Genomic DNA, 18,845 nt, shown 5'->3' with positions numbered 1-18,845 from the left:
CAGTAATTTTTTGCCAAAGTTTGTCAGACTTAAATTCTTTCAAACGGCTGAAGCAGTAGACATCCGGATGAAGAACCCTAAGCTATGCTTCTCCTCCTCTGACCAACCTCAAGACCAATTAATCAATAGTAATCTTAGCTATTGAATAACCTAATTTGACAGTTGTACCTAAGACCTTTATTATTATTATCATTAGTACTAATGGCTTTATTCAATATTGTATTTTGTTACAATATAGAATTGTCAGCACAGGGTATTTCAACAAGTTTCTTTCATAAAAAGAAAGAAAAGAAAAAGGTGGAAAAAAAGATCTGAATCTGTACAACTTTTCAAATTAGAGATATGTTTGAGAATACAGGTTATTGACTAGGTTAACTCTAACAACCTGTTCGTTACAGAGTATGTTTGCTGGGTAAGGTATTATATAACTTTTATACCTTTGCTTGCGTGCATGGATTTTAATGTATTTATGTCTTGTTCTACAAGAGGATATATAAAGAGAAAGATATGAGTGAAGAGGATGGTTAGTATCTGATATGATAATACCTGCCAGGAGTTTGCATGACTTTAGATGTCTATCCACAGCCATATTAATAATGACCTTGAAAGATTCACCACATACCTTGCTAACTGCCTTCAGCACTTTCCGCAAGACGACAAAGTCTTTTCTCAAATGTAATTGTCCCTATTATCTTTATTCACAAACCTTTGTTATTATTATTATTACTATTGGTTAAACGTGATCATTATTCTCCCCAATACATTTACTTCGCATTCATCCCACCTTATTATGTCTTAGTAATAATTTTTTACACAATATAATCTTCCATTAAACATTTGGTCGAATTGTAATTGCACTATTATTTCTCTCGCCCTATCTGACCCATATTTATTCGGATAATGGATCTTAAATTTTCACTTAATATATAAGCTAATTCAAATTGACATTCTATATGAGTCATATTAACATTAACAATTTTATTCTATTTTGTTTAACAATTCTAAATTCAAAGCAATTAGTCCGTTTGATAAATTTCGATAATGTAATAAGAAGACGAAGATTATCAGAACTTCTGAGTAGACGAGAAGATGGCTCAGTCAAGCGACCCATTTTTAGAAAACCATACCTTAGTTATTATAGTTATTGCCCTGTGCAATACACACGTGGTTTGATAAGCTGTCTTTTCAACAAGCTTGATCGTATTTGTACAAATGACGCCATTGATGATGATGCTAGGTTGCTAAATAAAACATTAATAGAAAATGGTTATCCTCTGAAATTCATAAATAGATGGAAAGTCCATGGTACAGTGAGACTTACTGTAGCCTTGGTAGAAACAAAGCCTGTCTACATCACCTTATCATTCAGAGGTGATTCAAATAGCCTTTTATTGAAACAGACTTAAATCAGTCATCGATAAAACGTATTGTGCAGCAAAGGTCATTATCAAAGAAAGAACCAGGTGCATGCCTCATCCAAAACCTAAAAGACATTAAAACGATTGTGTCACATCCCACTGTGTTTACCAATTTAAAGGGAGGAGCAATCGTGATCTAAACATTAGGGTGTGTGAACATGTACCAAAATGGCTGCAGAAACAAATACAATCAAGTGGCCCAATAAGAGCAGAGGATTAACACCCATCATCCTCTATTGCTAAACATATAATTGAAACAGGCCATAAGATTGGTCTAAACTCGGCTTTTGTAGTGTTGTGTAAAAGTGTAGAAGGGTGCACACTGAGGAAGAAGGTATTTGTAAAATTTCAGCGAAAGAATTTGAAGTAATCCAACGTTTCGCTTGGCAGTCTGGTCCAAGCTTTTTCAAGAAAAGGTCGTGGCTGCAATCTGTCGGGGCATAGGCGGAGATGACGAAAAGACATCGTTTTTCACGCCGATTTCTTCTCACTTTGATGGAACTTTCTAATCTAACAGCACACAACTGACTGTTAATGGGGATCCAATCGATTAGTGCTTTTGATAGCAATAATGTACTTTACCCTTAACTTAACCAATTTTCGGATTATTAATTTGGATATATGAATTGTAGAATTTGAAGAGAATTTATCGAAAACAGTATTCTTCGTTCAACTATTAGTCTTTTCAGTAGTTGAAATCATGAGTCAATTGAAGCTAGATCACCATGGAAAACCTGGAAGCATTGAACGGCCGTTTCGTCCTAGTATGGGACTCCTCAGCAGTGAACATCCACGATACCGCCGCCCACCCACAAGGTTCGAACCCAACTACTATCTGTCTCGCGAGCGAGCGCTTGTCCATTAGACCACTGAGCCAGCTGGGATTCAACGGTATTGATGTCTAACTTCAACCAACCCACAAAATTGCGTCACCGTACACCATTGTCTTCAGTGAGCTGATATCTCACAACAGTCCTGGTTGAACTCCAGTGGTATCGGCTTCTCACTAGAACTCCATGAAATGCCTCTTCAAATCAGTCACTAGTGAGCAGACGGTTATTATCAGAAAGGGTTTTGTGGAGATTTTACTAATTTCAATAGTAGTTAAGCGCTTGCGCGCGAGACTGACAGGTCCTGGGTTCGAATCTTGTGGAGGGGGCGAGATCGTGGATGCGCACTGCTGGGGAGTCCCGTACTAGAACGAAGCGGCCGTCCAGTGGTTCCAGGTTTCCCATGGTGATCTAGCTTCAATTGACTGATGATTTCAACTATTGAAATTCTAAAATCTCCACTAAACCCTTTCTGACATTAGTCTTTTAGTAATGGGAATGAAATCATCATAAACATGACATGTGATGTGAAAGTCTAAGAAGTACATCACAATTCACTAATAAGTTGATTAAATTACATCAAGATAAACTGTATGATATAAAGTAGATAGTAATGAATTTATGAAATGTAACATTTAATATTTAAAATGTTATGAACGTTTATGTTGTCATTATGAAATCACTTTAAAGAATTAAGATAATGGTTTCGTCCTACTGTAGTGTATCAACAGATATAAGTAGTATATATCATCAATCGAAAGCGGAGTGCCTGGAAACAGAAGGTTGAGAAAATTAAAGAGAAGAGTGATTGGTATTGAAATGAAAGAATAGTGAAGTCTGAGACAATTGATTAACATTTTGCAACTGAAGTATTTAATGTATATATCACAGATTTTACCCAGATATACTGTAATGTTGTTTTAAAATACATTTGATTGTCCCCACTGCTGTTCTCGTTTACTACGCTACTTACTTACTGTTATATCTGGTGAAGATTAAGTTACAGGTAACTTCCGAGGACTATTCATGGACTAATATTCTATAAATATTCTTATTGTATAACTACTCAACAATTACACTATGTATATTTATATTCCTTTTATGATAAGCTTTATTTTGGCCTATAATTTATTATTGTACGATTTACGGTTCTTAAGTTATGTTCAGTTTATTAACTACTGCCTCCCACATTCACAGCCACTTTTTGGCTTATTTGTGTACAAATATTATTTCCTATTTTATGGTACGTTGCGGTCTGTGTGATTGATATATAAACCAAGTATGCCTGAAATAAAGGATTCGATTCATATTACGGAAGCTGGTATTGTGTTCTGGACTCAAGTGGAAGGGCTCGGAGGACATAGGACCAATAAGGACACTAAACTGCCCACACCGGTTGAACGTCATTGGTTGGCCTAGTGTGAAGATTCGCATAAGTCATATTCGGATTGGTAGATAAATCGTGTGATAGAAAAACCAGACGTCAAGGTCATAACACTTACAGAACATTTGCTACTTACACTATGCAAAAAATATGTGTATGTAAAAGTGAACACTTTATCAACTGAACAATACACTTTCCAAGCACAATAAATGATTTACACTATCACATACACAGATAACTTTACTTATAATAATTATTTACTGGTCAACAGTATAGAATAGACAATATAGAACTGAGAACAACTTTAATGTTAAGAAATTTGCAAAATTACACAGCTATTTATTTCGCAGGTTGAAATTATGAGTCAATTGAAGCCAGACTACCATGTAAAACTTGTAAGCACTGAATTGCCGTTTCGTCCTAGTATAGGACTCCTCAGCAGTGCCATTTATTTGACTACAGACTGTGATACTTTAAAAAAGAAACAATATCTCATTTCTTGACAACATTTTTTTGCAAATGAAACAAAACACTTCTACTGTAATAAGGATTACTATGTGTAAATATCCCCCAAATATAAATATTATTGACTTCTTTCATTGAAATTATTAATTATTTATCGAAGTGTAAAGTGTTATTCATTCACCAACATTTAACTCATAATATTTAGAGTGAATTAAATATACCCCTTTTACACGATCTTATTACAATGATTGATTCACATGTTTAAAAGCATATGACAATTATTACCAACCATGAACGATATGTTAAAAATAATTCATTGTGCATTTTAAAAAAATGCATTCGGTTTCAGGTACAATAATCACTATCGCAATTATAAATTTGTATCTGGTTTGAAAAATAGTTGCCATTTTTTTTCTAGTTTACTTTCAATGACATGCATAGCCTGTTTTTTCTTCTTTAAAAAAAACCACAATCATTGGTGGATTCAATCTATATAACCGGATGAATTCAGTTCTATTTCTATGTAATCAATTAACATCTCTGTTTTATTATGATCTTAATATCTATTATCAGTCAGTAGTGATTGAATAGAATTGATGTGGCTTAGTGCAGAAGTTACAATTTTATATAAAATGATGATGGAGTAATCTGACAGAAAGTTTGTATTAAAACAATATTCAAATGATACAGAGGCTTTAACTAATCGAATTACAAAAAGTAACATGTTTTAGAAGGGAATAATTTTATTAAGGGTATAGAATTTATTCGATTTGAAGAAGTTAACTGTAATGATATAATTTAACCTATGATGTTATCTCAATTTCTTAAATCACTCATTGTAGTATACTTTTATTTAATTGTGGTGGTCTAACATCAATCGGTTCATGATCTCAATCAAAAACTTAATAATCTCCACAACCCCTATACTAGTAATCAACATGTGCTCACTAATGACTAGCTTCGTGAGGGAATTCTCGGAGTTCTAGTGAGAAGCCGTGACCAGTGGAGCTAATCCATGTCGGGTAGAGACAGGTATCTACCTCAGTACAACGGAAGTTGGTTGCGCAATTTCGTGGATTGGTTGATGTTAGAAACTATCACCATTGAATGCCGGCCTAGTGGTCCTGTTGGTTAAGCGTTCACACGCGAGACCGAAGACCCTGGGTTCGAATCCCGCGAGCGAGATCGTGAATGCTCACTGCTGAGGAGTCCCACAATAGGACGAAACGGCCGTCAAGTGCTTCCAGGTTTCCAAAGGTGGTCTAACATCAATCGGTTCATGATCTCAATCAAAAACTTAATAATCTCCACAACCCCTATACTAATACTTTTATTTAGTTAACTCTGTCACATTTATGTTGACTATCCATGTCATTATTTATATTAATTAATTCTATTCATTAGTAATTATGGTCCCACCCTTATCACATTAATTATTCAACATCAGAATCCATGTCAAACTTGAGTAAAATGTCTGCTTTCTCCTCTCATGATTTTCTGTCCCTTTTTTTTAATATCTATCTCAATTTCCTCCATATAAGTCCGTCAAACCTTCATTTCTAATTACAGTATCCTTAACAAAATATATGTTGTTGATGGGGCGCCTTCAAAGTAGATTAGTTTATTTTATTCAGGAAATTTTGTCTCTACATTTTATTCTGTAAAATTATCAAGGGAACTGAATGTAAGAAGAAGTTTCTATACTCTATAACGTAATTTATTTAGTAAAAAATCATAAAAGTTTCACAAGGTGTTCTTTTAAAAATGCACGTTCATACTGTTAAGGGCAGTTAATAGATATGTGTACTTTGCATAATTTAGCCAGTATAGTTAAACCATTACCACCTTTCACTTATCATTTGACTTTGAACTAGCATTTGAGCACCGGCATGTGATATGTCAGATCGGCCCAGCCTACCACTCAGTAACCTATCAAAGTTCAAGAAATCCGTTTTATAGTTTACGTCAAGGACTGATCTTAGTTGAATAACTATGGAAAATCAAGGTGCATTGGACAGCTGATTCATAGTGATATGAATTTCTTCAGAAGTGCACACTCATGACCCCACTGAAAATCTAAAATTAAGGCCCATTATGCGATCTGAAGGTCATTGGTTTTCAGTTGTTGTTTAACTAAGATCAATCCGTGATGTAGACTGTAAAATTAAAAGATCTCCACAACCACCATATATATAAATATAAAATAAAAATCGGTCATAGATTGTTTGCTTTTAAACATCATCCATTTTTTATGATGGACAAATATAAACCTCACGGTAAAAGTTTATTGCAGTTGCGACTGAACGGTTTCCCTTTAAATCATAAGGAAATACATCAACGACTTCAAATTAAGTGGTGTCTCCCACTCAAAACACAAATCTCGTCAACGTACGCTTTTGAACACAGTCAAATCTAAAATATTGAGTACTTACCACTTGGTACATGCTACATATAATACATTCAGTGCTCTAAAAAATGAAAAATCATTCCTACTGTGGTGTGTGCTGCCAGTGTCAACAGATATAAGTAGTATGTATCATCATTCGAAAGTGAAATGCCTGGCGGCAGAAGGTTAAGAAGATAGAGGATATGAGAACGAGAACAGAGAACGATTGCTGTGCAAACGAAGGAACAATCAAGTTTGCAAAAACTGGCTGACATTTTGCAAATGACGTATTTATTCTATGGTTCTCAGATTTTACTAGCAATTTCTGTAATTTTGTATTGAAGTACATTCAGTTATCCCGGCTGTGTTCTTGTTCACTACAGCACAATAATCATCATGTTCGTCAACGTAAAAAGGATATTAATATGGCTTTGTTGAGATAGACTGAAATGACAGCAGGGTCTTAGTAGAATTCCAACTGTATGCTTTCATCTTCATGTAGTAATTGAGTTAATCTAAGGAAGACTAGAAGGTTTATTCAGTAGTACCTCATTTACAGGGATGGTAGCAAGTACTAAATTGACTAGATCATAGCACTTGTTTAATACACAAATTGAGAAATTAAACCGAAAATGACTTTGTTATGGGTCTGGAAATTTTTTGTGTAAATTTCGGTCAATTATGGACATGTACATACATACATGAAAAAGCTACTGATTTTAGCAATTTAACTTTCACACTACTTATATTTACAAGTAGTACACTAAATACACTTATGCTTCACCGAACCGATCTAAGTTGGACCACTATTGAAAACCTGAAAGCTCTGAATGATCATACGTTGCTAGGTGCAGGTCTGTCATAGGCAATGATGAGGAGGCCTACACTAGGACTAATATTGATCGGCCCATCATTTCAATGAAACTCAACGATCTTCACAACTCAATACTCATATTTTATGCCTATTCAATATTCATTGCACGATATTATGTGTAGTGCCTTTGAAATATTACTGGTCCTTAGCCTAATCATCATCCTATACTGTAGATCGCAGATTATATAACGTTGGATATTTTATCGAATACTGTTAAGGAGAAAGATGACGAACGACGATCAACCGATTTCACGCCAATAATCTAGCCCATGTGACTGTGGCTCAACTCAGTAATCCTCTCGTCTTTTCCCATAGTATATTTGTTTAATAATGTTATGTTTGTTCGATGCAATGAGCAAAGTAATCAAATTATTTGGATACCACGACAAAGTTGTTTAGGTTAGATACCAATGGGGAGGTGTGACTGACGTAATCTAAGAGGTCAAACCATTCCCATCTAACTGGAGTAAACAAACCATCTACAGTGGTGATCTACGGGTCTCTGAAGATGAAGAAATATTAGAATAATCAGCTTCTCATTTTGGGCTTTTAGTTATAAATTAAAAGAAAATATTTTCTGTAACATAGAATCACGGAATTAGTGAAAGTGACGTGGTATGCTTTTTAAAAACCCTAACGTAATATCTTCGAGGCAGAAGAAAAAGTGATAGACTGAAGGATACATGGAGCTGAGAGTTAGATACAGGCATTGATAGCATCAGTAGCTCTTCTCGACAACTAAAAAGGAAAGCATAGAGTTGGTTCGAGGTCCTTAGTCGATGGTCTATTCTTTAAGAGGGGTAATAAGATTAGGTCGATAAAATGTTATGAACAAGTTATTTTAACAATTAAAATTTATAGGTTGAAATCATAGTGACGACTTGCTTCAGCAGACATATTTCGAATTAGTGGCTAATACAGTGCTTATACTCTAACATTTGTATCATGAAATAATATGATTTATTAACTTCTTAGAATGGGAGATTTGCAGAAACTGTAGGAATAACATCATGTACTGATCTCATACAGAAACATCTCGAAAACTAGATAACGCTGGGCACTTGTTCTGTCCTAATATGTTACTCTCAACACTGTAATTTACTACAACTTGACTTATTTTGGAAATGTGAACTGTTGGTTTTCAACCGAGTGATCTAAGAATAACTTACTAGAAGGTTCAGAGTTCACTTACTGAAAGGGGTTTTGGATGAGAGTTTTTCGTTTACATGTCTACAAATTATAGAGCTTTGATGTACACTTTTGATAGGGTTATACTACTTCAGTTTATAGCAGTTTTACAACAACTAAAAACTTTAATTCAGAAAAGTGATTTACCTTAATTTTGTAACTAATCTTCTATGTATTCTCTTGACTTCATATAAGTTATTTAAGAGCCTTAGTCTACTGGAGAAATGTTTAGATTTTGTGTCACTGATTTGGATCATGAAGCCTAAAAACCGTGTTAGTTTTTTGTTCAATAGCTACAAATATCAGTTGAAAAGTTTGAGAGAACATCCAAACAAACAATTTTAATAAATCTCCCTCTAATAAACTAATAATTCACCATTAATATTGGTTACAATGAGTTATAAAAAAGAGTGCATGAATTAGAACTATCGATCTAGGTTAAGCAAAAGTTTAAGGAACGACCGTGGGCAGTGGTGAGCATCGAAAGCAAAAGAGATGGAAAAGGCGGCGGCTGTAGGTAACACCAGACAGTTCTTCAGACTCATAAAAGAAACCGGAACTAGAAAGTCAAGTGTAAGTGAGACTGTCTCGGAAAAAGACGACACTCTTATCTGCTCCCAGTCCAGACGTTTAGAACGATGGGCGGACCACTTTAAGGAGCAGTTTATCTGGGCTTCAGCTACTATACAACTACCCACAATTCCCAGACAGCGTGAATGGAACATCAAAGTAGATCCCCCGACTATCGTTGAAGTTCAAAAGCCTATAGTTAATCTGAAATGAGGAAGAGCAGCTGGTTCAGATGGATTGGCTCCAGAGGTCTTTAAGTATGGTGGTCCAATTTTAGCGATTAGGTTGACTAATATTTTAGCTAAGATCTGGGAGTTAGACGTTATCCCATCTGACTGATCGCAATCACTTATCGTCACAATATATAAGAAAGGGTCAAAATAATCCTGTGACAACCACAGAGGGATTAGTTTAACTAATATAATATTTAAAATACTAGCCTCGATAATTATCAGACGCCTAACTAAGACTCGTGGACTGCAAACATGAGAGAATCAAGCTGGCTTTAGACCTGTTCGTGGCTGCATCGACCACATATTCACCATTCGTCTGGTTCTAGAACACAGGCATACTTATCGGCGTCCGACAATGGTGGTCTTTCTTGACTTAAAACAGCATTTGACTCTGTAGATCGAGAGGTTCTGTGGCAGTGTCTGTCATTGAAAGGTGTACCTCAGAAGTACATAAACCTTGTAAAGGCTCTTTACTCGAACACTACTAGTCGAGTCAGAGCTTATGGCGAACTGACATCTGCTTTTGCAACCTGAAGTGTTGTCCGTCAAGGCTGTCCACTTTCTCCATTTTTGCTTAACTTCATCATGGACATACTGATGGAAATAACATTCTCGTCGACTGAATTCTCGGGCATTGGTCTCCGACTGGGAAGTCCACTTATCGACTTAGAATACGCTGATGACATAGTCCTGTTTGGTGAAGGCGCTAACAAAATGCAGTCCTTTGTTAGCACTGAGCAACAATGTCAGAATGTTTGGGATGCGCTTCTCTCGCTCTAAATGCAAATTGTTGCTTCAGGACTGGCCTGCGTCCTGCATGTTTCGGAGACACAGCATACATCAATGGTAAGAGGAAGCCTGTTGACCGATTTGACATAGGGTTCGTACGTTGAAGTAGTCGAGCGCATCGATAACTTCACTTATCTCGGAAGTCTGATCAGCCCTAATGGGTTGGTATCGGACGAAATCTCAGCACGGATTCGAAAAGCTCGTTTGGCTTTTGCCAACTTACGTCACTTATAGCGAAGGCGAGATATCCGTCTATCAATAAAAGGACGAGTATACTGAGTGGCAGTTCGTTCTGTCCTACTTTACGATAGCGAAACGTCGTCACTGAGAGTAGAAGATACTCGTAAGCTACTAATATTTGACCACAGATGTCTTAGAAATATTGCTGGCATCTTCTGGGATCACCGGGTAAGTAATAGTGAGGTTGGACGCATGGTATTAGGGAATGATGGTAAATCAGTTGATGAGGTTATGAATCTTCATCGACTGAGATGGTTGGGCCACGTGTTACGTATGCCTGAACACCGATTACCACGACGCGCAATGCTAACCGGTGTTGGAGATGGTTGGAAGTAAGTTAGGGGTGGCCAAACCAGAACATGGCATCAGTGCTTGAGATCACTAACTTCTAGTCTGAGCCATGTTGGTAGATGCGGACTACTTGGTTGGGGTCTGCGTGACCATCGTAACCAATGGTTGGAGACTCTTGGTGACATGGCTCAGAATCGATCACAATGGCGTCGGTGTATACACTCCCTGTCTTCCCTTAAACTAAGAGATTAAAATCACTTCATATCTTTCTTTCTACCAACTAATTCTTTCTTCGTGTACTATATCCTTATTGCAATCTTTCTCCTATATATTACCACCTTTGACCTAACCACTCATATGAATCCGGTGTTCATCTTGCTGTGCTAATGCGGTGTGGCAACTTGGACCGATGCATAAATGTGCCTGGTCCTACGTTGTAGCTGACTGACTGACTGAGAACTATCGATTACAGAACTTGATTTGTGGTTAGATCTTTATTTTTTCTGGGCCTATATCTAACTACTGGATGATGAGAAAATTTGTTTTATATATTTAATATACATGTTGTTTGTTTTACAGACCATCATACCAAACACTAAAATAGTTAATGATGATCTGGTGAAAATATTCTAATTTTTCAAAAAAAAACATGTACCTACAGTACTTGCTGACATGATATACTTCGACTAGTTTTTTGTTTTTCTAAAGCAACTAATGTTTAACCTATTCCAGTCACAACAATGTGCGTAGGTGATTTTTTTCGCAGATTTTTCAATTCGACAGTGATTGGACTATCAGATATCTTAATGACTGATAGACAAATAAATTCATCTAGGCAACAAAAACAAATGAACAAAATGCTAAAAATATTTTTATCGGTTTCTTATTGGCTCTCGTTAATTGGCCTTTGCAAGTGACCTTCAAAAACGTGGGCGAAAATAAAACCACGCTTCTGTTCCTATTCTATGACATAATGCGTGTCTAAAATAATAAAAACCCGAAACAAATTCTCTCTAAAGTCTTGACTGCACATTGTGGATTAGCTTGTTGCAAAACATATGATAAATATGGATGCTTTTATAGAAGCATTTTTCGCTATAGATCAAGATCGTTCAGGTTAGAATTTTGTTATTATTAATGGATGTTTGAAGCTCTGGTGAATTTTAGTAGCTTATTACGTCTTTTTATTCCGATTAAGATTGAACTATACTCTTGAGTAATAATGTCTGAATAGACATTTGTCTACTATATAATTGGAAAAATAGACATACTGCGTAAGAAATCAACTAAATTCAAAATTCAGTTAACTGTAAATGCTTTCAGATTGATTGACAAATTGTTTTAATCAGTATTCCTGAGGTTATATGTTCGAATCCAGTCTCAGTTTGAATTTTCTTAAAATATGAATAATGATTCCAGTAAAAAGAGTTCTCTATTCGAAATCACTTCTTCCGAATATGTAACACAAAATATCAGTAATGATGGATAGTCTAGGGCTGATGAAACAATTACTATTTATTAAGTTAATTGTGAAAGTAGGAGATTTAAATTAGAAACTAATATCTTTGGATGCCAACTCAGTCTTCTGAAGGTTAAGAGTTTGTATATGAGACTGAAGGTTCTGGGTTCAAGCCCAGTGTGTGGAATCGAGTTTGTACATCAGTGATGAGTCCCACACTAGGAAGAAACGACCGTCCAATGCTTCCAGATTCTCAATGGTGGTCTAACTTAGACTGATTCATGATTTTGAGGAAAAACATTAGACTCTGAATAAAACAATCAACCTCTAAGTGCCTAACGAACAATAATTATAAATATAGATTTTAGGTTAAGATGGGACTTTCTACGTGACCAATTTAAACGAAGATAAATTTGTTTTGATTTTGTCTTTATAACAAGCTGAAACTATGATTAATAGTCCTTCCCATACAATCATCTAGGTGACTGTAATTATAAACAAACGAATTATGATTGCTGTTTTTTTGTACTATGACTATGATAGTTTCAAACAAATTGATCAATGAATAGGAAGCTAATAATAAACATTTTTTGTTATATCCCAATGCCTAGAAAAATTGTATTTCTGACGTTTCGTGACTTAATGTAAGCCACTTTTCCAGAGTAAATAAATAGCCGAATTAAATTAGCATAAGTTTATACAGTACTATTCTATGTTTATTAAATGACACTGATATTAAAATATCCAAACTACAGACTAGTATTTACGAACCGATTTAATCAAACAATAAGGTCAACCGTTCCATAATCCTGTCCCATAGAAATATATATGTATATGCGAAATGATTGTTCACTTATTCTATTTACATTTGGAAGTGGTTTATGCTAAAAATAAATTGACAATGTAAATCGATTACAGTCACCCTATTGACAAAAATCAAATATTGATGGGTTAAGATTTGTTTGTGCATGTGTAAAACATTTAGTCTACGTTTGATATATTCTTATTGATTGATTGATTGACATTTTCAGAAACTATCACAATAGACGAATTACAAGCATACATGGTGAGAAATGATATGGAACCTGCTTTCGTAGCGGTAAGTGTGTTATTGATATTTAGTTTGCAAAGAATAATATTATGTAAGGTAGGTGTGTATAGTTAGCAGGAAACACTGCTTGACTTGAGTTTAGTGCTAGTTGACGAAATTGATCATTTCCACTGGATTCGAACGTTCATCGCTCAACTTCATAAACTGAAACATTACTAGTGAACTACTCAGGCATCAAGTGACCTCATGTAGGGCTGACATATTTGCTTTAACTAACCTCTGAGAATATTATTATTCAAAAATGTACCAGCGAGACCAGAATTCCTGGGTTCAATTCCTAAATGCGGGTTTGGGCGCTCCTGAGTAGTCCTATTCTAGGGCGAAACGGCCGTCCAGTACTTCCAGAATTCAAATAACGTTCTAGCCAAGATCAGTTCGTTGTTTAGACCATAAAAGTATTGATATGTTGACAAAAGTGGTTTTGATGAATACCTTAAAAATGCTGCTTTTCCCTGTTATGTTATAATAAAAAACTTAAGAAAATAAGGAACTGTTAATTTTCTTCTTCTACCCATGGGATACAAATTATCTACACTTTAAGTATTATTCCCAGTAGTTAGGTGAGGTGAAAGATATCAGTTAGACTTACTTAATCAACAATTTGGGAAAACGAAGATAATTTTCAAACTCTTTGTTGTTTTATTTCATGTCTACATATTTCTGTATGATATTATCTAGGAATGTTTAACTTTATACCTGAATACTTTAATCTCCCATTAGTTCGTATTGTCAGAGAAATAACCTGTAGAACTCAAAGTGATAAATTATTACTTCCGATCAAGTAGTAACAATTTACATAACATTATGATACAATATGATCATTATTAAGTGTGATATAGTTCAATCAGCATCTATGAATCGTCACGTGTAGTAATTATTCTTCTCATTGGTGATTATATCTTCAGTGGTGTTAGTTAACAGCTAGATGAACCAATATCAATGACTATGATTCTTTAGCTTTAAAAAAAATCTAGTTTGATCTTCCAACATATCATAACTTTCCTTCAAGAGTAATGTAAATTGATTTACTCCTTATATTCATCGACATTTCTCACTTGATCTTTTTCAAATTTGTTTCAATTGTACTATCAGTAATATTTCTTTTAGTAATTTTATTCTTATGACGATTTGGACTTAATAAATTAGAGGTCTTGGCATTAACTGACTTTTGCACCTATTAATAAACTTGAGTGGATAACCATTTGCTATTAAAGTGTCAGTCAGTAACTTTTCATCTTTTTCCACCATATCAGAGGTACATATTCTTCGAGTCCTCTTAAAGAGGCACTTAACTAGACCTCTCTTGTATTGCAATGGACAGAAACTATGGAAATTTAAGTATTGTCCCGTCCAAGTTGGTTTCCTATACACGGACCGTCTAATAGTGCCATCATCCCTTCGACTTAAAAGTATGTCTAGAAAGGCTAATTGGCCATTACTTTCTGATTCATGTGTCATCACAATACCGTTTTGAACACCATTGAGTTTATCCAGTAATCGGTAAACATCAAAATCCTTATCACATAATTAGGATATCGTCCATATATCTTCTATATAGAGTTGTCTCACTAATGAGGTCGCTCGTCATATTTTCCACATATGACCTGAATACCTCAGCTAAGAGAGGCCCTAAAGGGCTACCCATAGCTACACCATCAACTTGTCGAAAATATTCGCCATCAAACGTAAATTGAACATTAGCTGTATACACGAGCTAGCTAAATGGTTAGTAAAACTGTTAAACCCAATTCGTACTAATCTATGTAAGTTCTCTTTAAAAGATACATTTGAACTAATTGACTTTCTTGGTGACATTAATATTAAAGATAAATCTTTGCATTCATTTGATGTAAACTCCCTCTTCACGAATGTACCGTTAACAAAGACGGTGGATTTCCTTTGTGACTATATTTAAAAAAACTTTCCCCTTTTTCCTATTCCGTTACCATTTTTGAAAGAATTACTTTTATTATGTACAGCTAATGTTCAATTTACGTTTGATGGCGAATATTTTCGACAAGTTGATGGTGTAGCTATGGGTAGCCCTTTAGGGCCTCTCTTAGCTGAGGTATTCAGGTCATATGTGGAAAATATGACGAGCGACCTCATTAGTGAGACAACTCTATATAGAAGATATATGGACGATATCCTAATTATGTGATAAGGATTTTGATGTTTACCGATTACTGGATAAACTCAATGGTGTTCAAAACGGTATTGTGATGACACATGAATCAGAAAGTAATGGCCAATTAGCCTTTCTAGACATACTTTTAAGTCGAAGGGATGATGGCACTATTAGACGGTCCGTGTATAGGAAACCAACTTGGACGGGACAATACTTAAATTTCCATAGTTTCTGTCCATTGCAATACAAGAGAGGTCTAGTTAAGTGCCTCTTTAAGAGGACTCGAAGAATATGTACCTCTGATATGGTGGAAAAAGATTTGGACTTAGTCATATTTATGCGAGTCTCTATAGTATTCATTACAGATTAACTAGGTCTACGAATATAAATAAATTACCTTGACCATCAGGGAAACGAAGCTTGAAATAAAGCTTTAAAAAACTCACTACATGTAAACATAAAACACTTAAAAATAATGTTAGAAACGTATTTTCAAAAAAGCTATTTCCTGATATATATATCGGTGAATTTAGCTTCAACAATGAAGCAAAATGCCGTATAATCAAATTCAGGAAATTGCATTTTAAGAATAGGATTTAAGTCATTAATTTCAAGTTACTATACACTTAATTTATTTTTGTGAATGGTATTTTATCACCTATTCTCTTATATTAGTTTGGTGCTAAATATAGCTAGATGTATCAAACTATTTTTACTTTTAGCCAATGAACCACAAATACCAAGTCCGTTTAACTTCAGTTTAAACAGTTGGATAGTATCACTAGGTCATCATACAAATTGTATCATATTTAGATTTACTTTTTATTTATTTTAAAGGTTCTGCCTAATCAAACGATACCCTGCATGTTCATGCATGATTGTATGGTTATTCTATTAGTGTTCAATTAATTTTAGCATTTCATGTTATAATAAGTTTATTTCTTGAATTCATCAAATGAATCAATGCAATTTTATTCATTAGGACTATTGAACTATCAGTTACTTAATTTCTGCAATATAAACCTTTTATACTATTCTAAAGTACATTTATATTCAATAAATTTCCTTTCCATTTACAGATATGATATCTTTCACACGTTTCGAATCGATTAACTCCAACAACAAAAAAAGCAACTTAAAAACAAATAAATTCACTTGATGTTGTTTTATTTGTATCTTCCCATTGTTATTTAGGACTGCAATTGATCAGTCTCATGTTGGCATATGTGCATCCTGTGCGGATTGCCTAGATATAGCCTTAAGTCACAAACTTTTTAAACAAAGATGGATAGTGTCTAGCAGTGGAATCCAGGACACGCGTTTTGTCCTATTTGAGACTCGACTGCTGGATAACAATGGGAAGATACAAGTAAAACAACACCAAGTGAATTTAAACTTCACCCTATTGCACAAACAGGTGGCTATTAGGACTCAGTAACTAAGTGAACAACGCGATGGTGTTTGAAACGAACGGTACTGGGTTCGAGTCCTGGAGTGAACATCAACTCTGAGATACAGGTACATCCAGCTGACAAGTCCCAAATAGTACGAAGTGCGCCTCCTCCATTCCATTGCTAGCCACTATTCATCTTTGCTTAAAAAACTTAAAAATAGTATGCAAAAGTTAGATAAAAACAAAAATACCCAATACAAATTAGAAAACTCTTTATTCGACAATTGATTTTATACGTAACATAGAAATAGAAACTTTATAAATGAATCCATTTGAATGGGTAATCAATATCGTAGAATTGTATCTTAATTTAAATGGTCAAGGTTATTTTTGTTTATTTCGAATTTATTGATTTATTGATTTCCATTTGGAGAAAAAAAATATTATACTTTTCAAATACTACTGAATTCGATGGTAACATTAATGATCATTTTAAAGAAAGAATATATTTCATTGTATCCTAATTGATATCTATTCATTGTATGAAAGAAATCATTTTATTCAACTATAGAGTTGAGTTTGATTTCTATAGTCTAATAAAATAATACAACTTCACTTATTGATTATTTGTGCTTTATTAATTTTAGTTACCATGTTTTAATGATTTCATGTAATGTGACTTATATATGTCAGTAAAATCAATAAAAATGTTCTATATTTGTCTAATCCTAAATGCACTTAATAATGTATAATATCTTTGTATATTTTAATTAGAAAAGATGAATCATAAACCACATAGTAAACAGCAGATATATTCCAACTGATTAATAGTAATAACTTAAATTCAGTATAGTGTTTGATATTATACTTATGACTTGTTTTAACACGTTTCATATCTAGGGTTTTTAAGGTTTTAATGACTAACTATAATAAGATTGTTTAAATGGATTATTTTATTCTTTTATAGTTTAGTATTTCATGACCCTAGAAATTTACTTCTTTCATCCTAAATCATAACAGGAGTTGTGAGTGAATAAAATTTATACGATTAAGGAGAGGAACAAATAGATAAAACAGTAGATTAGATGGTGGTTGGTCGTAGTCGACAAGAAACCTCGGACCCGGGTTAACACTCGTCAGCAAGGTGTACCTCTAATCTTGTGGGAACTGGTGCTTCCTGATGGATTCGATCCCGTATCACGCCAGCTTCACAGTCAGAGACGATACCACTGAGCTATCCGGGCCGCAACAGATCTCCTGTAGGACTGTGATGTAATCACAATTGATTGATCACTGGGTGGTGATTAAGGTCATGTGTGTCAAGTCCTTAATAGTGCAGATCGAATGTTATCGACCATGTAGAGTAGAGTTTATGATATACAATTCATGTAAGAATCTCCTAGCATTTCGGTTTGTCTATCAGAACTGATTGATTAAAAATAAACTAATCAGTATATTTCAAATTTTGAGCCAGGTCAAAGCACAATAGTATTCAGGAATTTATCCTACTAATAGTGTGATGATTCTATAGCTTAATGAAACCACTGTGCATAAAATTTTAATGGTATATAGAACTGAATAATATTAAACTAGGATATAGAAGTGCGCTGTTAGACTTTTTCATTAGTTCATACAGAGATTATCTAATTCTTTCTTCCTGTACTATATCCTTATATGCAATCTTTCTTTTATATATTACTACTATTGAATTAACTACTTCTATGAATCCAGTGTTCGTCTTGCTGTGTTAATGCGGCATGGGAACTTGGACCGATGCATATATGTGTCTGGTCCTATATTGTAGCTGACTGACTGACTCAGATTAACAAAAATTAAGCTTAATTGAATATAAATTTGTTTAATTTTCAATCATCATATGATATGAGACCATGAAATCAGTAACAATTTGATTGAACTATATATGAGTAGCTCAAGATGCGTATGATGGATGATTTGTAGTGACAGTGGCTAAAATGTATTCATTGACTTTTTCTCTATAATTCTTAAGAATAATATTAGACTAAATTATTTAGCCCTTCATACTGTTATTGCTTTTTTAACTTCAGTGATTCTAATCTAGATACTT

General features: G+C 34.4%; 1 protein-coding gene across 2 annotated transcripts in view; it reads left to right on the top strand.

Moving 5' to 3' along the window:
* Positions 1 to 11,686: 11,686 nt before the first annotated feature.
* The window catches only part of MS3_00007391 (uncharacterized protein), a gene marked incomplete at its 3' end in the record, with an annotated part of 31,551 nt that continues 24,392 nt past the window's right edge, over positions 11,687 to 18,845 (top strand). The window contains exons 1-2 of one of the 2 annotated variants that reach the window (XM_012939877.3): positions 11,687 to 11,784; positions 13,159 to 13,226. In XM_012939877.3, coding sequence (XP_012795331.2) covers positions 11,727 to 11,784; positions 13,159 to 13,226 — 126 coding nt within the window. In that variant the 5' untranslated portion in view covers positions 11,687 to 11,726. Of the gene's footprint in view, positions 11,943 to 13,158; positions 13,227 to 18,845 lie in introns of both variants that reach the window. The other variant, XM_051215657.1, reaches the window with a different exon arrangement.

This window comes from Schistosoma haematobium, chromosome 4, assembly GCF_000699445.3.
Source record: "Schistosoma haematobium chromosome 4, whole genome shotgun sequence".
Classification (NCBI taxonomy): Eukaryota; Metazoa; Platyhelminthes; class Trematoda; order Strigeidida; family Schistosomatidae; genus Schistosoma; species Schistosoma haematobium.
This window is presented reverse-complemented; position numbering and strand designations above follow the sequence as displayed.